We start from the raw sequence: 18,618 nt of genomic DNA on the forward strand, positions 1-18,618 counted from the left end.
TTAGCCTGGCAAACAATAACCTTTGAATTTTCTTTAGAGAAACACAGTGTAAACCAGGTACATGCTGATTCTTTTTTTGCCCTGGAATTTCAATATGACATCTGCGTTGGCTGCCTTATTCTACATCTATGAAAACTTTGAGTTTACGGTGCTTTAGCCCATCTCCCCCCGGCTCTAACCCAATGCCCCACTCCTCCCCCAGAGCAAGGCATCCTCAGGCCCTCTTCTTCCCCCCCCCCCCCCCAACCAGGACCAGCTCTAGGTTTTTTGCCTCCCAAAGCAAAAAAAATTTTTGGCCACCCCCCTTTTTTTGTTGTCTTTTACATGTTTGCACTTTGCAGTGGTTTTGTTTTTTTTGTTTTGTTTTTTTCTGACTGTTTAAAATTTTAAAAAAAATGAAAACAGAAAATTTATAGCTAGTGAAATAAAACAATTTCCTGCTAGTGTACTAATTTAATTTTAACAAAATCACAATTACAAACAAGTTGGGTTCAACTATACATTGTAATGAAAAACATGAGTGTCTTCCCTAAGCACCCCTCACTCCCGACCCACAGCCCTCACAGCCATCCCAGCCCTACTCTCCCCCCCCCCACCTACTGGTGCCCCTCACTCCTGACCCACAGTCAGGCCAGCCATGGGCTCCCTCCACCAGCTGCCAGTTCCCCTCTCTCCCGTCCCACAGCCCTGGTTATCCCCACTTCGCCCTACCCCCGCTGCCCGGGGACCAGTACCTGGAGGCTGACCCCTCCTGACAAATTCCCTCGGGGTCTTCCTTGAAGAGCTTGGGGGGCCTGCTTGGCTTTGAACTGGAGGTTGCTGATGAAGATGGGGAAGTAGCCGGCCTCCCAGAGGCAGCTCAGGCTGGGCCCAAGCTGGCCCAGGAGCTGGCCACCTGCAGCTGCCATGGCCGTGGCCGGAGGGGAGACCGCGCTTCCTGCATCGGGGCCATCCCCCCGCGGGCAGGCCTGACCCGAAGTAGGCGGCGGAGCCGGGCAGCAGCAGGAGGTAGAGGGCGGACAGCAGACTCCGGGCGCGCATGGTGCCAGTGCCGTGCAGCAGGTAGTGGCATCTTTCGTGGCCCTTTAAAATTGGCAGGGCGGGGCTGGGCATTGCCAGGGGTGGCTGCTTACCTGGAAATGTGCCACACCATGCTTGATTTGCTGGTGCCTAGAGCCAGCCCTGACTCTGACTCAGTCCGCTTCCTCTCCCCCAGAGCTTGGCACCTCCAACCTCCTCCCCTCCCCCAGAGCCAGGCACACCCAGTCCCCTCCCACTTTAACCCAATGCCTGGGTCCCAGAGCTGCCGCCACCATGCGCTTTGTCCTCCAGGTGCTGGGGCGCGTGCTAGATTGGCCAGCCGTGAGCAGTCCGGGCATACGACTCAGAATTAGCAAGAGCTGCATTTCTTTAAGCAAAGAGCCACGGGTTGGCCACCCCTGCCCTACACACATACACAGTTACAGAGATGTAGTATCTAGATAGAAGAAACATAACTGCATTTCCTAGGTATGTCCCCCTGCCATGTTAAACCTGCTTTTCATGGGCAGAGGAATAATGCCTACAAAGTCCCTGCACAGGAGAGGCTCTGAAACTGACACACAAAGCCACAGTGCAGCACTTAAGATTTTGTACCTAAATGCACATTGCCTGCCTTCCTGGCATTAATTTTAATTTGTTCTGTAAGAGCCTAGTACAATATGGTGTGGAAAGAATATATATGCCTTCACAAACATGTTTTGCCATTTCCTGTTTCTTACAGTTCTTAACAACTTTAGCCAAATGCTATGGGAAATGAGGAGCTGACCTTAGCAGCCGGCTTTAAAATCCAGGTCTGATGATTGTGCTTCACAAGTCACTTATAGTAACAAACATTAAGCCAGTCTACAGACGGAGTGGGGTATACTTGTATAATTAGGAATTCACAGTGACACAACAAGAAAGTTCTCTAGAGTCTCTAATTAAATATAGTTAGAGAACTGGAACATTAATTGTTTCTGTTCTGCTGTTTATCACAGCTTGTAAGCTTGGACAAATGATAAAAGACAGGCTGATTTTGAGAACAGTTCAATCTCAGATATTGTTGATAACTAGAAAGGGAACAAAAGAATTGAGGATTTGCCTGGGGAACTTTTAAAAGGTAGCAGTGGTCCAAGATGGATAGTTAGGAGAACACACATCTATATCAAATTGCTTAATTTTAGAGGTGACAAATAAGCAAGAGAGAGAGAGTCCTTTAAAATATCCTGTGGTACTAAGAACTAATCAAGGATTCTAGACTTTGGAGAAAATTCTGATTAAGAGATGGGCAGTTGGAGAAATGATGAGCAAATCAATCTCAATCTACTGACCCCTAATTGACTTAAAAAGGGAAATACCACTTTTGGAAGTGATATCATGAGCTTTTGTGGGCACAACCCACTTCTTCAGATTTTTTGTTAGCCTCTAAGGTGCTGCAGGACTATTTGTTGTTTAAGTTTTTTCAGTTGCATACTAACACAACTACCCCTCTGAAATTTTTGTATCTCTCTAATGAGGAAAATTGTGATCACTAGAGTAAAAAAGAATATCAGAATCTTAGTCTTCCAGAGTAGGAAACCAGATAACTGCAATTAACAATATTATTAGAGAAACTTGCTAAAAAAGGTAAAATGTACTAAGTGTACATATTTTGGATGAGAGAGAATGTCTAAATGTTTGCCATAGTTTGGCAAATTCTCTGGTTGGACACCAGCCAGGTCACGAAGGTGCCGGAGTCAGAGGTTCAACCTGTATTACGGAATTATAATTGAGCACATACTTTGGGTTTCAACAGAGTAAAGAAAGATCAGGTATTGAAATTCATAGTGCAATGTGTGATTCCATTCCTGTAAAATTCATGGTAAATCTTGGAAGTGATCTGTACATTTTAAAGAGTCCAAAGAACCTTAATGTCCAAGAATCCAAAGTGAATATAGAATTTCAGCCTGGTAGGTTTTTGTAGAAGGAAGATGGAAATTTGCAAACAAGTTCTGAAGTAGTACTCTGGGTGGGGAGGTGAATTCATCTTGATAGAATAGCTCCCCTGCTGTGACACTATATCACAACAAAAGTAGAGATAATCATATATTGCAGAGGGTTTTTAATTTATTCCACCACTAATGGCGGAATGGAACTCGGCGCTAGTCTGACATGTTAAAGTACAGCAAAATATTCGGAGAAGTCTTCCTTGTGAGTATATCTTCTTGTTCCAATGAAAAGCTTCCTTGGCTTCCTCTCTTCTAACCAAACCTTTGATTCTCCATTATTATGTACAAATTTGTTGAAAAATAGCAATTTAGTGTGCCTTAAGAGTAACTGTAATTGTAGTGCTGAATTGTGCCCTGGAAAGGTGGTTGAAAAGGAATGTGGAGCATCTTCTCTTGGTCAACATATTGCAACATCATTCTTATTTGCTGGGGATTTGGCTACTCTTCATACTTGAATACGATGGCCAGAGGCATCCAAGAACAAAATGACATTCCCCATAATTAAGTGGATTCAGAAAAGCTTATGTAGACTAGTTTTTGCCAAGTGAAATGAAGGAGAATTCCACAGTAGAATGCCTGGAGGATACCATCACAAAACTCATAGCAGTGTAAGGTATACATATTAATGCTGATTATTTGAGTTCAGCATGTACTAATACATGGTTGAATGTACTTTGTATTTCAGGTCATAATTTTTGTGCAGAAGGTCACAGATGTGGTGAAAATTCGGAGTGCAAAAATTGGAATACAAAAGCTACTTGTGAATGCAAGACTGGTTATATTTCTATCCAGGGGGACTCTGCATATTGTGAAGGTAAACAAGATATTCTGTGAAGTAAATTCTTAACATCTACTAAGGAATGTACTGTTAAGTAAATGGCTGCAGAATGCATTTTGTTATGAAAGTCCAGTTTTTATTATGGTGTTTGTGATACAGACTAGCTCTCTATGAATCTGTGCATGGAAACCTGAGTTAACCAAGATAAGTGAACAGTTTGCTGGGAGACTGCGTGTCCATAGGCATTTCTATTGTCATGTTGTGATTTTCTTTAGAATATCCCTTTCAGACAGTGAGTGGCACTTATGCTCTAGGTGGTGTGCAGAAGCTGAGGCATCTTTCTCAGATATAGAGCTAATTATGGAGGTGGCAGTTTTGTGAGTGATGTTAACAGCACCAAGAAAGAAATCCGCAGTGCCTTTGATGGGTAGAGATGTTATGATTTTGCACAGATACATTAACCTGTAGTCCTTCCTTCCTGCAAGTCAGGTAACTTTCCACAATGGTCTTAATGTTGCAGAGAGCAGACATATTTCCCAGGAGGCTCTGTTCTGTATTGCTGAGCTACTTCTGTTTGCTAATGATGTACTGTTCTGCCTCAGGAAAGAATGCAGTGTGGCTTTGCTCTCATTTGCTCTCTTAGGGCTAAATCCTCAGCACCAACCTATAGCTTGCTCTTATTTTCTGATGTGTTACTCATTACCGTATAATCTTTTTAGTATGTAAAATCAGTATACAGAACATTCTGTTTTGTCTGTAAAGTATGTGGTTTTAAAACATGTCTCAGTCATTGGGGTCTTAATGTTGGATTTTTGGCTTTTTTACACTATTTCTCCAGCTTCCTACTTCCATCCGTACTGTTGATGGAAAAGAGATGACACTTTTGACAGATTGATAAAAAAATATACTGTAAGAATGAGATGACAAGACTGAAGCATATGAAACAGATATGTTTATACTTACACCAGCTGAGCTTAAATGATCCCATTGTTTGGAGATTTTTTTTTTTAAACCACATATAAGTGATCAGGACTGTTGTAGATATGATGAACAAAGGTAGTCTGCAAATTATAACAAAATATTGCCTTGTTGGTGCATCACTTAGAACATAAACCAACCCCTCAATTCTGTACATGCTTTCAGAGAATTCAGAAGATTTCTAATTATTTACTTCTTGGAGTAACAGCAAAGATACAGCATACAGTGCGTCCCCACTCTAAGTTGCCCCGGCATACATCCGTTCTGCACTAAAGTAGTTGACGCTTGTAGGAACGGGTGTGTTATACGTCCTCCCATCCCCTGCTTATGGGATCTGCAGGTGGGATCCCCTAGTGGGGGTCTCTAGCCTGACAAATCAATTAGCTCAGCAGTGTTTCCATTATTCCCATGTAAAACAGAGCCCCTTTAACCATTCACAGAAAACCCCTGTGCAAAGCCCGTTTATCGCTCAGATCTGCCTCTCTTACCTAATTACTATAATCTATCTGCCAATTCTATTGAATAGCACTCAATTCACAGTCATTTGATTCAATTCTGCTTTCAAAAACATGCTCAACTGCAATTGAGATCAATGAGGCCCATGTACATGCTTCTGAGGGCAGAATTTGACTTGGTATAGGCCACAGTATTGGATTTCATGCAGATTTGTACTCAAGAGTATATCAAGATTCCTGTATCTGTTGTTTACATATTAAATGTAATACATCTTAATAGATTCAGATACATATCTGTAGAACAAGATAAAATACTCATAGTAAGCACTGGTAATATTCCAAATTCAGTTCTGTTGCTCCTCCTAAGCCTTGAAATATAGTGGCATGTATGATCACTTCTGAGACATATAGACTATAATATCTTGTATTATGACATATCTAGGTACAGTGGCACTTCAGTTCAGAATTCTGAGGATCATTAAATCTCAGCTACCAGGTTTCATATGTCATCTGACATTATTTGAACCTTTTTATATATATTTTAATGTGTGGTACTGTTCTTTCTTCCCCATATCATACAGTCATTGCTGTTGACTTCTGCTGATACAAGTTTTGCCTGCCTTTCATGTTATACTGCCAGCCCGCATTTGCTTGCATATTGTTTGATATTGTAGCATCTTTTCTAAAGACTTTCATTGAGTCTGCTATTTGATTTTGTTTCTTAATGTAATTTTGTACCATTATATTTTCATAGTTGGATTGAAACTTTGCCATGGGATAACTTTACTGAATGTGTCATCACACTTCAAAAAATTCTGAAAGACAGCTATGATTCATTCTCCTGAGCAGCTTCTTTTCAAATGGCCATTTTAATGCATGCATAAACTGTGTTAAAACAAGCATCTGAATAGAAAATAGTTGGTTATGCCTTTGGGATAACCATCTCTTAAAACTATATTTAAAAAAAATCGAGATGTTTCTTAGCAAAGAAACATCTTATCAGAATAATTAAAGAAAGTGATTAGAGATCTGTAGTGTATTAAAGAGGAAATAAACCCCTACTCTTTTTACTCATTAAATGTAGTAGGTTTTTGTTTCACTGACTTTTCCTCTACTTGCTTTGTCTCCCTCCAATAAGCATAGAGTTTGACATTTTCAAAGTGATGAACTAATGTTAAGTAAATAGTCTTCACAGATCCTTTTGGGGAGCAAAACTAGTATCAACTTCTTTTTGGAGATGGAGATACCAACCAAAGCATGGAAAATTTAAGGACCCTTTGTTGAATCATGCCTGTATTCCGCCACCATTTGCAACTGAACAAAGTTGCATGTGCACAGGCAGACTTGAGGTCTTGCGAATGTGGGGATTTGCAGTTGTAGTGTATCGCTGGAAATCAGACCGTAGCTTATCCAATATGATGGAGCGAGTTAGTAGCAGAACTAGAATCAAAGAGAAGTCCCCATGCCATTCTGTTTCCTCTTCAAAACTGTGCTGCCTCTAAAATAAACATTGTAATACTTTGCACTCTTCTGGTGAAGAATGTCAAAGCATTTTATAAATATTAATGAGATAATCTTCATAATGCAATGTGTGAGACAAATGTTTCTCTCTCACAGCCCAGGCCACTTAACTCGTAGTCCTGTGCTTTAGCCACATGATCCTCTTGCCTTCTAGATGCTCATAGGAGCTGATCTTTCTCTCATTGAAGTCATGGGGCATTTCATCTTGGATGTCAGTGGGAGACAAGATAATTTATAACTTTTCTCCACTTTTTCAGTTATGTTTCCCTCTTTTCCCCCCCCTTTTTTTTCTTTTTTTAGTTTGTTGGGAGCAAGGGCTTGTTTATATGTCAACATTATCATAAATGTGTAAGAGTTGTGGGGAAAAAGTACCTTTAAAAAGAAATATTTGTATAAAAAACAACCTAATTAACCAACCTCTCCCCACAGAGAAAACCACAGATGAAAATGATTTAAAAAAATCACAAGTTACCTGGTCATGCTGCAGAGCAATACCTTTTTCCCAGTTAGGTTAATCAACATTGCACTGAACTTTCCTTTGGTAACAGAGGACTTTTTATATTACATCTGTTGATCACGGTAAAGGGAAGTTATGATTCATAGTCTCATTTTGTTAGTATTTTTACAAGCTATTTTTATCTCAGTTAAAGTTGAGTGACAGGTGCACTCAAAGTCTTCTCCCAATGCATCAGTTAGTGGACATAACTAAGAAGCTTTTGTGAATTTGAATTGATCTTTTTGAACCAAGTAACCAAAAACAATATTTTATAACAGGAAAAAATAAAATTTCCATAAAACTAACAAGATTGGTTGCTTATATTGGTCTATGATTAGGACAGGATAGGACATGCCTGCCAGAGTTCTGTAGTCCTTAGGAAAGAGATGTAAAAGTTTCCTTGGGTCAAATATGGGGTGGGAGTGGTTAGGCTTGTTACTCTTCTACCATTGGAGTTGGTAGGTTAAGGTTGGAAGTATCTGAAGTCCTGTGAGGTCTAGAGAGAATTTTGGTTGATCATCTAATATGACCCATTAAATAGAACCTTGGTAGAATATTCACTTTTTAGTAGATGGCTCAAATGGAAAGGTCACAGTGTTTTCCAAGGCTATCATTTCATGGTGGGTAAAAAGTCTGTATAAGTCTTTAAGTCCCTCATCAAAAAAATTGGGCTCATTCCACCAGACAGATTGTGAAGGACATTATAGGAGCCCATATAGATTTTGGTTGCTAGATTCTCCAGACACTTTTTCTCTTTCCTGTTTGCCGTCCTTCATCCCTCCCTTCCTTTCTTCCTTCCACCCCCCCCCTCCACCCACTCTCCTACTAACTACAGGTTGAACCTCTCTAATCCAGGACCCTTGGAACCTGACCATTTCCAAACGAGAGAATTTTTCTGGACCACAGGAGGTCAATATTGGCTAGCAGTATTACCAACACTTCTGCTGTTTACTAGGCAACTAAAGGACATTTATGGGTAAATTAAAGCTAAATAACACAGAACACTGAGAGCTAGGACTGGTGGCAGTAAACAAACTTTATGGGACCATGGGAAACTTGGCCACACCCATGAAAAGTGGACATCTGGCTAACTAAAATCATTCTGGACAATGGATGTTTCTGGACAAGAGAGTTTTAGATTAGAGAAGTTCAACCTGAACTTGGATTGGTGTTAGTTCACTTCGTAGAGAATGAAACAATATTGAATTTACAAATAAAACATCTCTTCATGAGAATGAAGTTCAGACAGTTCTTTCCAGTAACTGCTGAATTTAGTCATAGTAGTGTGCAAATCATGGGTAATCTGTATACAAATGTTAGCACTGAAACATGAATTCCGTATGGGCACTGTCTCAGAGAATGTTCCCAAAGCCAGGAGAAAGCAAAGAAAACAAAGGCAAAAGAAGGATAGGAGGAAAATTTATTAATGGATGTTCATTCAAAGAGAAGACAAACTGAGAGGTAATACAAAATTGTTTAACTCTATGATCTTCAAGTTTTTATCATATTTTAATTTTTTTTAAACCTGGCTGTACAGTGAATCGTAATGATGATGGTTGCAAACACTCTAGAAGAGAAAATATTTTCATCTCTGCATCACAACTTTTTTGGCTGTATGAATACACACCCAAATGTATCATAAAGGCTAGGGGTAAATAAAAATACGTATCGGGAAGACTTAACCATGTTAGTGACGTTTAGTTCCTGCTAATAACCTTGTAGGTCACTGCAGATTAGGAGTATTTCAGAAGGAATATTTTGTTTATTCTTTTAGCTTGATGGAGGAGAGACAGAGATTCTAAATGAAAGGATTAATTGGAAACCTCTTAGGTGCACTTGGTTTTCTGGTTGACTGAACCAAAGTTCTTTTCTTGAAATGTCAATGAATTGTTCAGTAATTCATCTTTAGCTTAGCAAACCCCTCCAAAACTACAGCTCTTCCTGTTTGTTTGCTTCGTAGGCTTTTCTTAGGAGGAAAATAACATCTGCCCCAGGGCTGTGTCCCTCCTTGCGGTGTGCTTTCAGGGAATTTAGTAGTGGGTGGATTGTGGGAATCCAGATGAGAAAACTGCCCTGGAAGGAACTTTGCCCATGACAGCCACACTGTACCTGAATGGCCAAATACTTGCAGCTGGAGACCCCAGAGTGTGGGCTCCCAGGGTTAGAGGCATGGAGAAGGATGGAAGAGACCAAGGTGCCCCACTCCTGCTGCAGCTGCAGGCAGTTGTTAGGGTGGGATACACACAGATGAGCCGAACAGATAATCCCCAGGCAGCTCTGCAGAGGCAGGGGCCATGCACTTTTCCCTAGCCAGGACCCTGGACAGGGAGATGCCTTTTGCTGCTATGTCTCCAGCATCCCTGAGTAACTGTCTCTCACCATACCCCAGTGATACCCCTTTTTGGTAGAATCAATGAAGACTAGGACTGGAAGGGGCCTCAAGAGGTCATCAAGTCCAGTCCCCTGCCCTCATGGCAGGACCAAGTACTGACTAGACCATCCCTGATACACATTTATCTAACCTATTCTTAAATATCTCCAGAGATGGAGATTCCACAACCTCCCTGGGCAATTTTTTCCAGTGTTTGACCACCCTGACAGTTAGGAACTTTTTCCTAATGTCCAACCTAAACCTCCCTTGCTGTAGTTTAAGCCCATTGCTTCTTGTTGTATCCTCAGAGGCCAAGATTAACAAGTTTTCTCCCTCTTCCTTATGACACCCTTTTAGATACCTGAAAACTGCTATCATGTCCCCCCTCAGTCTTCTCTTTTCTAAACTAAAAAACCCAATTCTTTTAGCCTTCCTTCATAGGTCTTGTTCTCTAGACCTTTAATCATTCTTGTTGCTCTTCTCTGGACATTCTCCAATTTCTCCACATCCTTCTTGAAATGCGGTGCCGAGAACTGGACCCAATACTCCAATTGAGGCCTAACTAGCACAGAGTAGAGCGGAACAATGACTTCTCGTGTCTTGCTCACAACACACGTGTTAATGCATCCCAGAATCATGTTTGCTTTTTTTGCAACAGCATCACACTGCTGACTCATATTCAGCTTGTGGTCCACTATAAGCCCTAAATCCCTTTCTGCCGTATTCCTTCCTAGACAGTCGCTTCCCATTCAGTATGTGTGAAACTAATTGTTCCTTCCTAAGTGGAGCACTTTGCATTTGTCTTTATTAAACTTCATCCTGTTTACCTCAGACCATTTCTCCAATTTGTCCAGATCATTTTGAATTATGACCCTGTCCTCCCAGCTTGGTGGTATCTGCAAACTTAATAAGCGTACTTACTATGCCAATATCTAAATTATTGATGAAGATACTGAACAGAACTGGTCCCAAAACTGGTCCCTGCATAACCCCACTTGTTATACCTTTCCACTAGGATTGTGAAGAAGTACTCTCTAAGTACGGTTATCCAGCCAGTTATGCACTCACCTTATAGTAGCCCCACCTAAGTTGTATTTTCCTAGTTTATTGATAAGAATATCATGCGAGACCGTATCAAACGCCTTACTAAAGTCTAGGTATACCACATCCACTGCTTCTTCCTTATCCACAAGACTCGTTATCCTATCAAAGAAAGCTATCAGATTGGTTTGGCATGATTTGTTCTTTACAAATTCATGCTGGCTGTTCCCTAACAGCATCCTCAGCCTGGCTTCGCAGCTCCAGATGCGTTGAGGAAGCATCCACACCAAGGTATTGCTTTGAATCCAGCCTTGATGAGCTTCAGGTCCTTGGTCAAGTAACCCAGAGTTTTGCCCATTTGCCAGGCGCTTAATGCACCTTGCAGAAGGAGCTGCCCTTTCCACTACTGTTATTTACTTTGTGTGGGCTGCCATCCCTGCATTCACCAGCAAAGGAGGAAGAGGGAAAGGAACATTGTGGACAAAACTTCATGCAGCCACAAGGCAGGGCCACTGCTGTGCGTCCCTTACAGCTGCTTTTCATGTGGCTAGTGGCCTTGCAAACACTTGGTGTAGTGCTCTATTCCTGAGCAGAGAGGCGGGTAGGGGCATGGCCACAAAGCAGCTGTGGATCACTGAGGGTCAGTATTGTGGTGTGTTTACAAAACACTGTAGCTGAGCATTGTCCCTGTCTTACCCCACACAGACACTGCCCGAGGCAGGCAAGAAAGTGCCTTGAGCAGTATCAGCAACAACAGACTCCACTGCTGAGTTTTCTGGGGACTACTCATCCTGAACCCTGCACAACAGCTGATTGCTGCAGCAGGAGACAGGGGAGGAGGATAGAGGAGGTGGTGATCTGATGGTGGTTCAGCTGATAAAGTGAAGAGATGTTGATGTCAGTTCAGTTCACAGTTGAGTGAGTTTCTCTGAAACCCCTAGGATAATGGACACTAATTGATGCCATAGCAAGCAAGCTCACCCGAGAGGCTAAGGATTGAATGGCATAGAGATTGAATTACTTTTTCATTCTTAGTTTGGGTTTCATGAATTTGTGTGGTAAAGTTGCATTGCTGTATTTGTTGAATCTGTTTTGTAGTGAGGTAAAGGACTTTACAACAGCTAGCTCTTAATTATATTGGCCTAAATCTTGATTCATTTAATTGGTGTTACTGTATATTTGCCTTTGTGTAAGTGAGAGCAAACTTTTGCCCTCGGTTAATAATGCTTTCAGTGTAGCAACTTAAATTGATGCTGAAGAATTTCAGAACTGCTTGCATAGTATAACCAGTTAAGGACTAGATTCTGCCAGCCATACTCAGGTTGAGAACTACCTTACTCAGCAAGTAGTTCCACTGAAGATAATAGCACTGTCAAAGGAATACGATATTATTCAGTGAGATTAAGCATGGCAGTATCTGGCCCTAAGTGACTAATGATACAATCATTAAGACTGGTAGTGTTGTTTGTTACAGAAGCCCTTTTTTGTTGTGTGTTATGCTTCCATCAACTGAGATGTTCATTTTGCTGACAGAAATTAGACTTGTCATTTATTTTCATTCTACCACAAGCACTGCATTTGGAGGGAAAACCCACAGTTTGGAGGTGAAAGGTTTTGGATACAAAAAACACTGTAATTAAAATGCTAAATATTTTAATAAAAAAGCATTGAGGAGTTCTGTGGCATAGACTAACTGAAGTGTTGGAGCATAAACTTTCGTGGGCAAAGACCCACTTGGTCAGATGCATGTCTGATGTATGAAGTGGGTCTTTGCCCATGAAAGCTTATGCTCCAGCACTTCAGTTAGTCTATAAGGTGCCACAGGACTCCTCGCTGCTTTTGCAGATTCAGACTAACACGGCTACCCCTCTGATACTTAAATATTTTAATGTCATTTTTGTCATTTTTGTGGAAACAAATTTACATTCTAGATCATTAATTTAGAATTACAGCCTGTTGAGTACATAAGTAATGTATCATGGAGAAAATTTAGTGATATTCAGGTGCTGTCTCTGGGATAATTGTGTTCTTCTATGTTAATAAATAAATTCAGTTAAAGTGATATCTCAATTATAAAATGGCACTGGCAGTTCTGATATTATTTCTTCCTTATTTTAACAACTGGTCTTTCCCCTGAAGTGACCTATTACTACGTTGTACGTTTATTCTAGGTGATCTGGAGATTGGAGTATTCTATTGTTCAGTGCATGTTTCAGTGATTGAATGAATGTTCTCAGTATTTTCATTTGGTTATTAAGGGTTTTGTTGCTACTGTTCTGTAAAAGTGATACATTCAAATGCAATACCTTTCATCAAAATATTAGCACTTACCAAGTTTTGCCATACAGTGATTTTTAGGATGGTCTTGTAGTTACAAGACTGGACTGCGAGCAAGGAAATTTGGATTCAATTTCTAGCCCAACCATAGGTTCCCTATAAAATTTGGGCCAGTCACTAAATCTCAGTTTCCGGTCTGTAAAATTAAGGTAACGCTTTGTTTTTTTCCATCCTTCTCTATTTAGATATTCAGCTTCATTTGACAGGACCTGCCTCTGACTAGGTATTTGTACAATGCCTAGAGCAGTGGAGCCTCAGTGTCATATCCTTTGGGCAGTACCTGTAATATAAATAGCAAATGAGGATGATAATAACAATAGAAAAAACAGTTAAAAATATCAGTTACTTCCTATTCTAAGTATAAGGGAAGTTTGTGATAGCTCAGAGTATGTCTGAGTGACTATCTGGGAAGGAGTACTGAAGAAAGCAATCTAGGGGTCATAGTGGATCACAAGCTAAATGTGTGTCAACAGTGTGACTGTTGCAAAAAAAGCACATTTCAGAAAAGATGTGGAGAAATTGGAGAGGGTCCCAGAGAAGAGCAAAAAAACCAAACGATTAAAGGTCTTGAAAAATGACCTATGAGGGAAGACTGAAAGAATTGGGTTTATTTAGTTTAGCAAAGGAGAAGACTGAGAGGGGACATGATAGCGGTTTTCAAATATCTAAAAGGGTGTTTTAAGCAGGAGGGAGAAAAATTGTTCTCCTTGACCTCTGATGATAGGACAAGAAGCAATGGGCTTAAATTGCAGCAAGGGAGGTTTAGGTTGGACATTAGGAAAAACTTTCTAATTGCCAGGGTGGCTCAACAATGGAATAAATTGCCTAGGGAGGTTGTGGCATTTCCATCACTGGAGATATTTAAGAGCAGGTTAGACAGACGTCTATCAGGGATGATCAAGATCAGGTGTGGACGAAAGGACCTCTGCGGGCCAGATCTAGCCTACCAAGTGTGTTGATCCGACCTGCTGAGGTCCTGCCACTCCCCTGCCCCCAGGCCAATCTGAGCCTAGGGATGGGAGAACATGTGGTGCTTAGAGTCAAACTTGATGGTTGACTCTAAGCGCAGGAGGGTTGGGGGTGAGAGATTTCACACTCTCCCTGCCCCCAGGCCAATCAGGTCCTGGGGGCAGAGGGAAATGCATGAAGTCTCCTCCTGTTCTGGCCCTGCCCTGCAAGGAGAGTGTGGCGCTTAGAAGCGCTGTGTGCATTTTGCAGGACGGGGCAGGGAGGGAGGAGACTTTCCATGCTTCCTCTCACCCCCAGGCCCTGATTGACCTGGTGTCGGGGGGAGAGAAGCACACAAAGTTTCCTCTCACTGTCAGGAGTGCAGGTGCCTAGAACTGCGGTTCTCTCTGAAGAAGGCAGGGGCAAAGACTTCATGCATTCCCCCAACTACAGACTAATCAGGCTCTCTGGGTGGGGAAGCATGGAGGTATCCTGGCCTCGCCCCTTCCAGGGTGGCCCCCAGTCAAAAATTATTGCCCACCCCTTGTCTAGATGGTGCTTGGTCCTGCTATGAAGGCTGGGAATTCGATGACCTCTTGAGGTCCCTTCCTATTCTAATATTTTATGATTCTTTGCCCTACAGCTAGGATGTGTGATTTTCAGTGTGTGCATATGTACATCACAGATATCAATAGCAGTGAAGCCATGGCAGCATTGGCTTCAGTGCAGGAGGTTTAAGCCCTCCTAGGACCTTGGGTACCAGCTCAGGCAAGCTAGCCTTCACCTGGAGTCCATGCTGCCATGGCTTCATTGTTGTCAGTTTCTGCACTATTTAGATTCAAGCTGAAAACATGGCTATATCTATGTATGCTGCACTAACTCCTCCAATTACTTGGCCCAGATTTCAGCCCACAGCTACCAGTGTAATGATTTCTCTACAGGATCTGCACTTGGCATTAATAAATGAATATACTTCCCAAGGCTCTACCTACATTATTACAGCTGATGGTGCTCCAACAAGGATGTACATTTAAAGGGGCTTTGTTAGTTTCAAGTAAAGCTAGTCAGGATTTTTCCAGGAAACTGAATTGAATTGGAAAATTCTGAATAATTGAATTCAAAGCATTTTTCAGAAACATCTAAGGTTCAAGAAACTTTTATGGAATTACGGAATTTTCTGTTGAGAATTTGGTTTTCTGGCTGGCTCCTGGGGAGCCTGCCATATGGACTGCCTGAGGTTGGGGATCCCAGGCTTCCAAAGTCTGTGATTTGGGGTAGCCTGTATTGCACAGGGCTCTCAGGGTTTATTGGTCTGTGGCAGCCCTGCCAATCATACGGCCAGGTTAGGTCAACTCAGAGTTCAAGCTTAAACGTAAAGATGAATGGAACCAAATATTTGCCACATTTAAAGTATATAACTAAAAAAAAATTCCATTAAGAAAAAGAAAATCTCATTTCCTTGGGCATTAGAAAGGACAGAGAGATGCAGTCTTAAAAGAGGATTAAAATGTACTTGATTTTTGAAAAGCAATAGTGTAAACATACTCCCTCAACTTAGCTTCTTATGTATGTATTCAGAGTCAGAACTGATGACAGGAAGATACAAAACAGTTTATACTGTGTTTTTATTAACTCCTGTTAGCCCTTCAAAGCTTACTGTGATAAGAGAGAGTGAGCTGGATTATGCTGTTGTTTGAAAGCACTTGGATTGATTGCGTAGGTGTTTCTGCAGCTGAAGTTTGAAGAACAATGGGTTTGTGAGTATCTTGGCCTGCAAAGTCTTTGTGATGTGAAGGAGGGAGCGAACCCAACTCAGCTTTGAAATTCTGGATGGCAAAGTTGGCATTTGGATGCCTCTGCATCTGTTTACTTGTAAACTGAACACATTTGATACAGAGATCATGGAGAAAGAGATTCTTCCACCTTTGCTCTTCCAGAATAGCGCCTTACCCAGGAGGATTCAGGATATCCTTTAACTATGGCCTTTGTCACATGTCATGAAAATTTCAGAAGATTTGATTGGAATGGTCCTCCTTGTTCTGAAGTAAGGTTGAGGGGCAAAATTTGGGGATGCCCTGCCAAATTACACATATACTATGACAGAGTGGATTAGTCCCAACCCCCCCTGCTGGATGCTTGTGGCTTTGCCACACCCCACCCCAGGGGAAAGAGCAGAGACTCCTCCAGGCAAGCTAGAGTTGCTGCTTCCTCTAGAGCCAATCAGGGCCCAGCAAGCGAGTATAAAGAAGCTGCAGGGCCATGGCCTGTCAGTTCCTCTTTGGAGCTCAAGCTAGGCAGACCTAGGTATGGATGGACTGACTGACTGGGAAGTCAGCGGTACTTTGGACAGACCAAGCTAAGGCGCAGGTCTGGCAGCTGAACAGTGTTCTGTGAGGACTTTGAAATAAAGCCCTGAGAGAGGGCAAGGATGGAGCATATTCTTGGAAGCGGCCCAGGGAACAAGTAGCAGTGGAACAGTATGGACTGACACTTAGGGTACGTCTAACCTACATGCCTCCGTTGACGGAGGCATGTAGATTAGTTTATTCGAAAAAGGGAAATGAAGCCACGATTAAAATAATCACGGCTTCATTTAAATTTAAATGGCTGCCCCGCTCTGCCGACAAACAGCTGATCAGCTGTTTGTTGGCTGATCTGGGCAGCCATTTAAATTTAAATGAAGCCGCGATTATTTTAATCGCGGCTTCATTTCCCTTTGCCGATCTGTCTAATCTACATGCCTCCGTCGACGGAGGCATGTAGTCTAGACACACCCTTAGTGGACAACTGCTATTTTACAGGGTCCCTGGCCCCGGACACAGAGGTTTGGGTGGGTCTGGATCCCACCAACCCCACAGTAGCTACTCAAGGGGGCTGGAAAGAAGCCTACTCCTAGACAGCCCAGAAGAAAGGGCATCAGGGATACCTTCTCCCAGAGCCAGTCACCTGAGCAGGAGCTTGTGGACACACGTCCTTGTCCAGAAGGGGTCACTTGAGAGAGGGCGAACCTTTTACTTACACATAAGGGGAAAACCAAGCAAAGGCATGGGAAATAAAGTGTTTTCCACTTACTAAGTAGTTATTACTTTCAGTAGGGAGTAAATATGCTACAGTTAAGAAAACTTAGAAGTGGCGGTTCTGATGTCTGCATTTTTTAAAATGTTTTTGATTTTTTTCCTTAAGTAACCATGTTGTATGGTATGCAGCAACAACCAAAAACTCAGTGAGACACTCCACTGAATCTGCTAAAGGTAGAATTAGACATCTACCCTCTCTTCCTTAGGTCAAACTTAATCCTTTGATTAGGTTCGTACTGAACATGAGCCTATATTATGTTGTGCGTATGCAGACAAATCTCCTGTTGACTTCACTAGGAGCTGTAGTTGAATAAGGAATGAATAAGGCACACTGAATAGGACCCTAAGGATAGAAGTCAATTAAAAATCTGCTGAGTTTCCACAGCTGGACACATTTCCTCCTGCACAAAATAAATAAATAAAATATATGGCTGCTTTTTTTCTTTCTATATAATGTTTTCATTGTAATGGATACAGTTTCATTACATTGTGGCTTTGGAGATAACATTAAAGTTATATGGTATCACTTAAACCTTCTTCATGGCAGTGATATATGACTGTATTTTTGGCTGCTGTCCATTGGCTTGACTTTCGGATCAATTTTTAATGATTATCCTTCTGTTTGTCCTCTTCACAAAAGCATTCCATACTAGATGTTAACATTTTCTGTAGCCAGCATACAGCTTATTCCATAATAAATCACACCCTAGACTCTCCTTTACCCCAAAAAATGTATTTAGGAAGGCACACTGAAAATAAAAATCCTGGTTAAAAATTTCTCATTACTGATAAATTGAATTAGGTGGACTACAATAGTTTTAAGAAATCCCATTTACCTTTGAACATGTATAATCTTGGATCCTGATAAAGCATCCACAAGTGCTTAACTTTATCCATAATGAGTAAACTATGAAGTTTCTTGTAGTTAGTAAAGATTTCAGAGAGAGAGCCATGTTAGTCTATTTCAGCAAAACCATCAAGGAGTCCAATGGCATAAGCTTTCATGAGTTGCAACTCACTCTGTCAGATGCATGAAGTGAAAGAGAAAGACATAGATAGTAGGGATTCAGAGAGACGTTACATACTTGATGTCTGATGTGATTAGGTGCTGTGATGGTATCACTACGGTAGATATCTGAACAGAGTTAGCAACAGGGTTTGTTGCAGAGATTAGTTCCTGGGTTAGTTTATCTGTTGAGGGTCGTGTGATTGGTGGTGAGTATATGTTTCATGTTGTGGTGGGGAGCTGTCTGTAAGTGAGGACTGATCTGTCTCCCAATGTCTATGAGAGTGAAGGATTATCATCTAGGGTAAGCTGTAGATCCTTGATACTTGCCATCAGCTATATACACCCCACATCAGCCAGGCCATCAAAGGCTCATTTTCCTGCACTACTACTAATGTGATATATGCCATCATGTGCCAGCAATGCTCCTCTCCCATGTACATTGTACACACTGGACTGTCTCTACACAACAGAATAAATGGATACAAATCAGACATCAAGAATGGTAATATACAAAAACTAGTGGGTGAACATTTTAATCTCCCTTGACACAAACACAGACTTGAAAGTTGCCATTCTTAAGAGAACAAATTGAGCTGGAA

The 18,618-nt window shown here is 41.6% G+C and overlaps 1 protein-coding gene across 6 annotated transcripts in view; it reads left to right on the forward strand.

The window, feature by feature from the left end:
* Window positions 1–18,618, forward strand: part of NELL1 (neural EGFL like 1) — a 469,358-nt gene that overhangs the window by 121,938 nt on the left and 328,802 nt on the right. For all 6 annotated transcript variants that reach the window (XM_075927737.1, XM_075927739.1, XM_075927741.1 and 3 more), the window contains exon 12: window positions 3,694–3,822. In XM_075927737.1, coding sequence (XP_075783852.1) covers window positions 3,694–3,822 — 129 coding nt within the window. The remainder of the gene's footprint in view (window positions 1–3,693; window positions 3,823–18,618) is intronic.

Source organism: Pelodiscus sinensis, chromosome 4, assembly GCF_049634645.1.
Source record: "Pelodiscus sinensis isolate JC-2024 chromosome 4, ASM4963464v1, whole genome shotgun sequence".
Classification (NCBI taxonomy): domain Eukaryota; kingdom Metazoa; phylum Chordata; order Testudines; family Trionychidae; genus Pelodiscus; species Pelodiscus sinensis.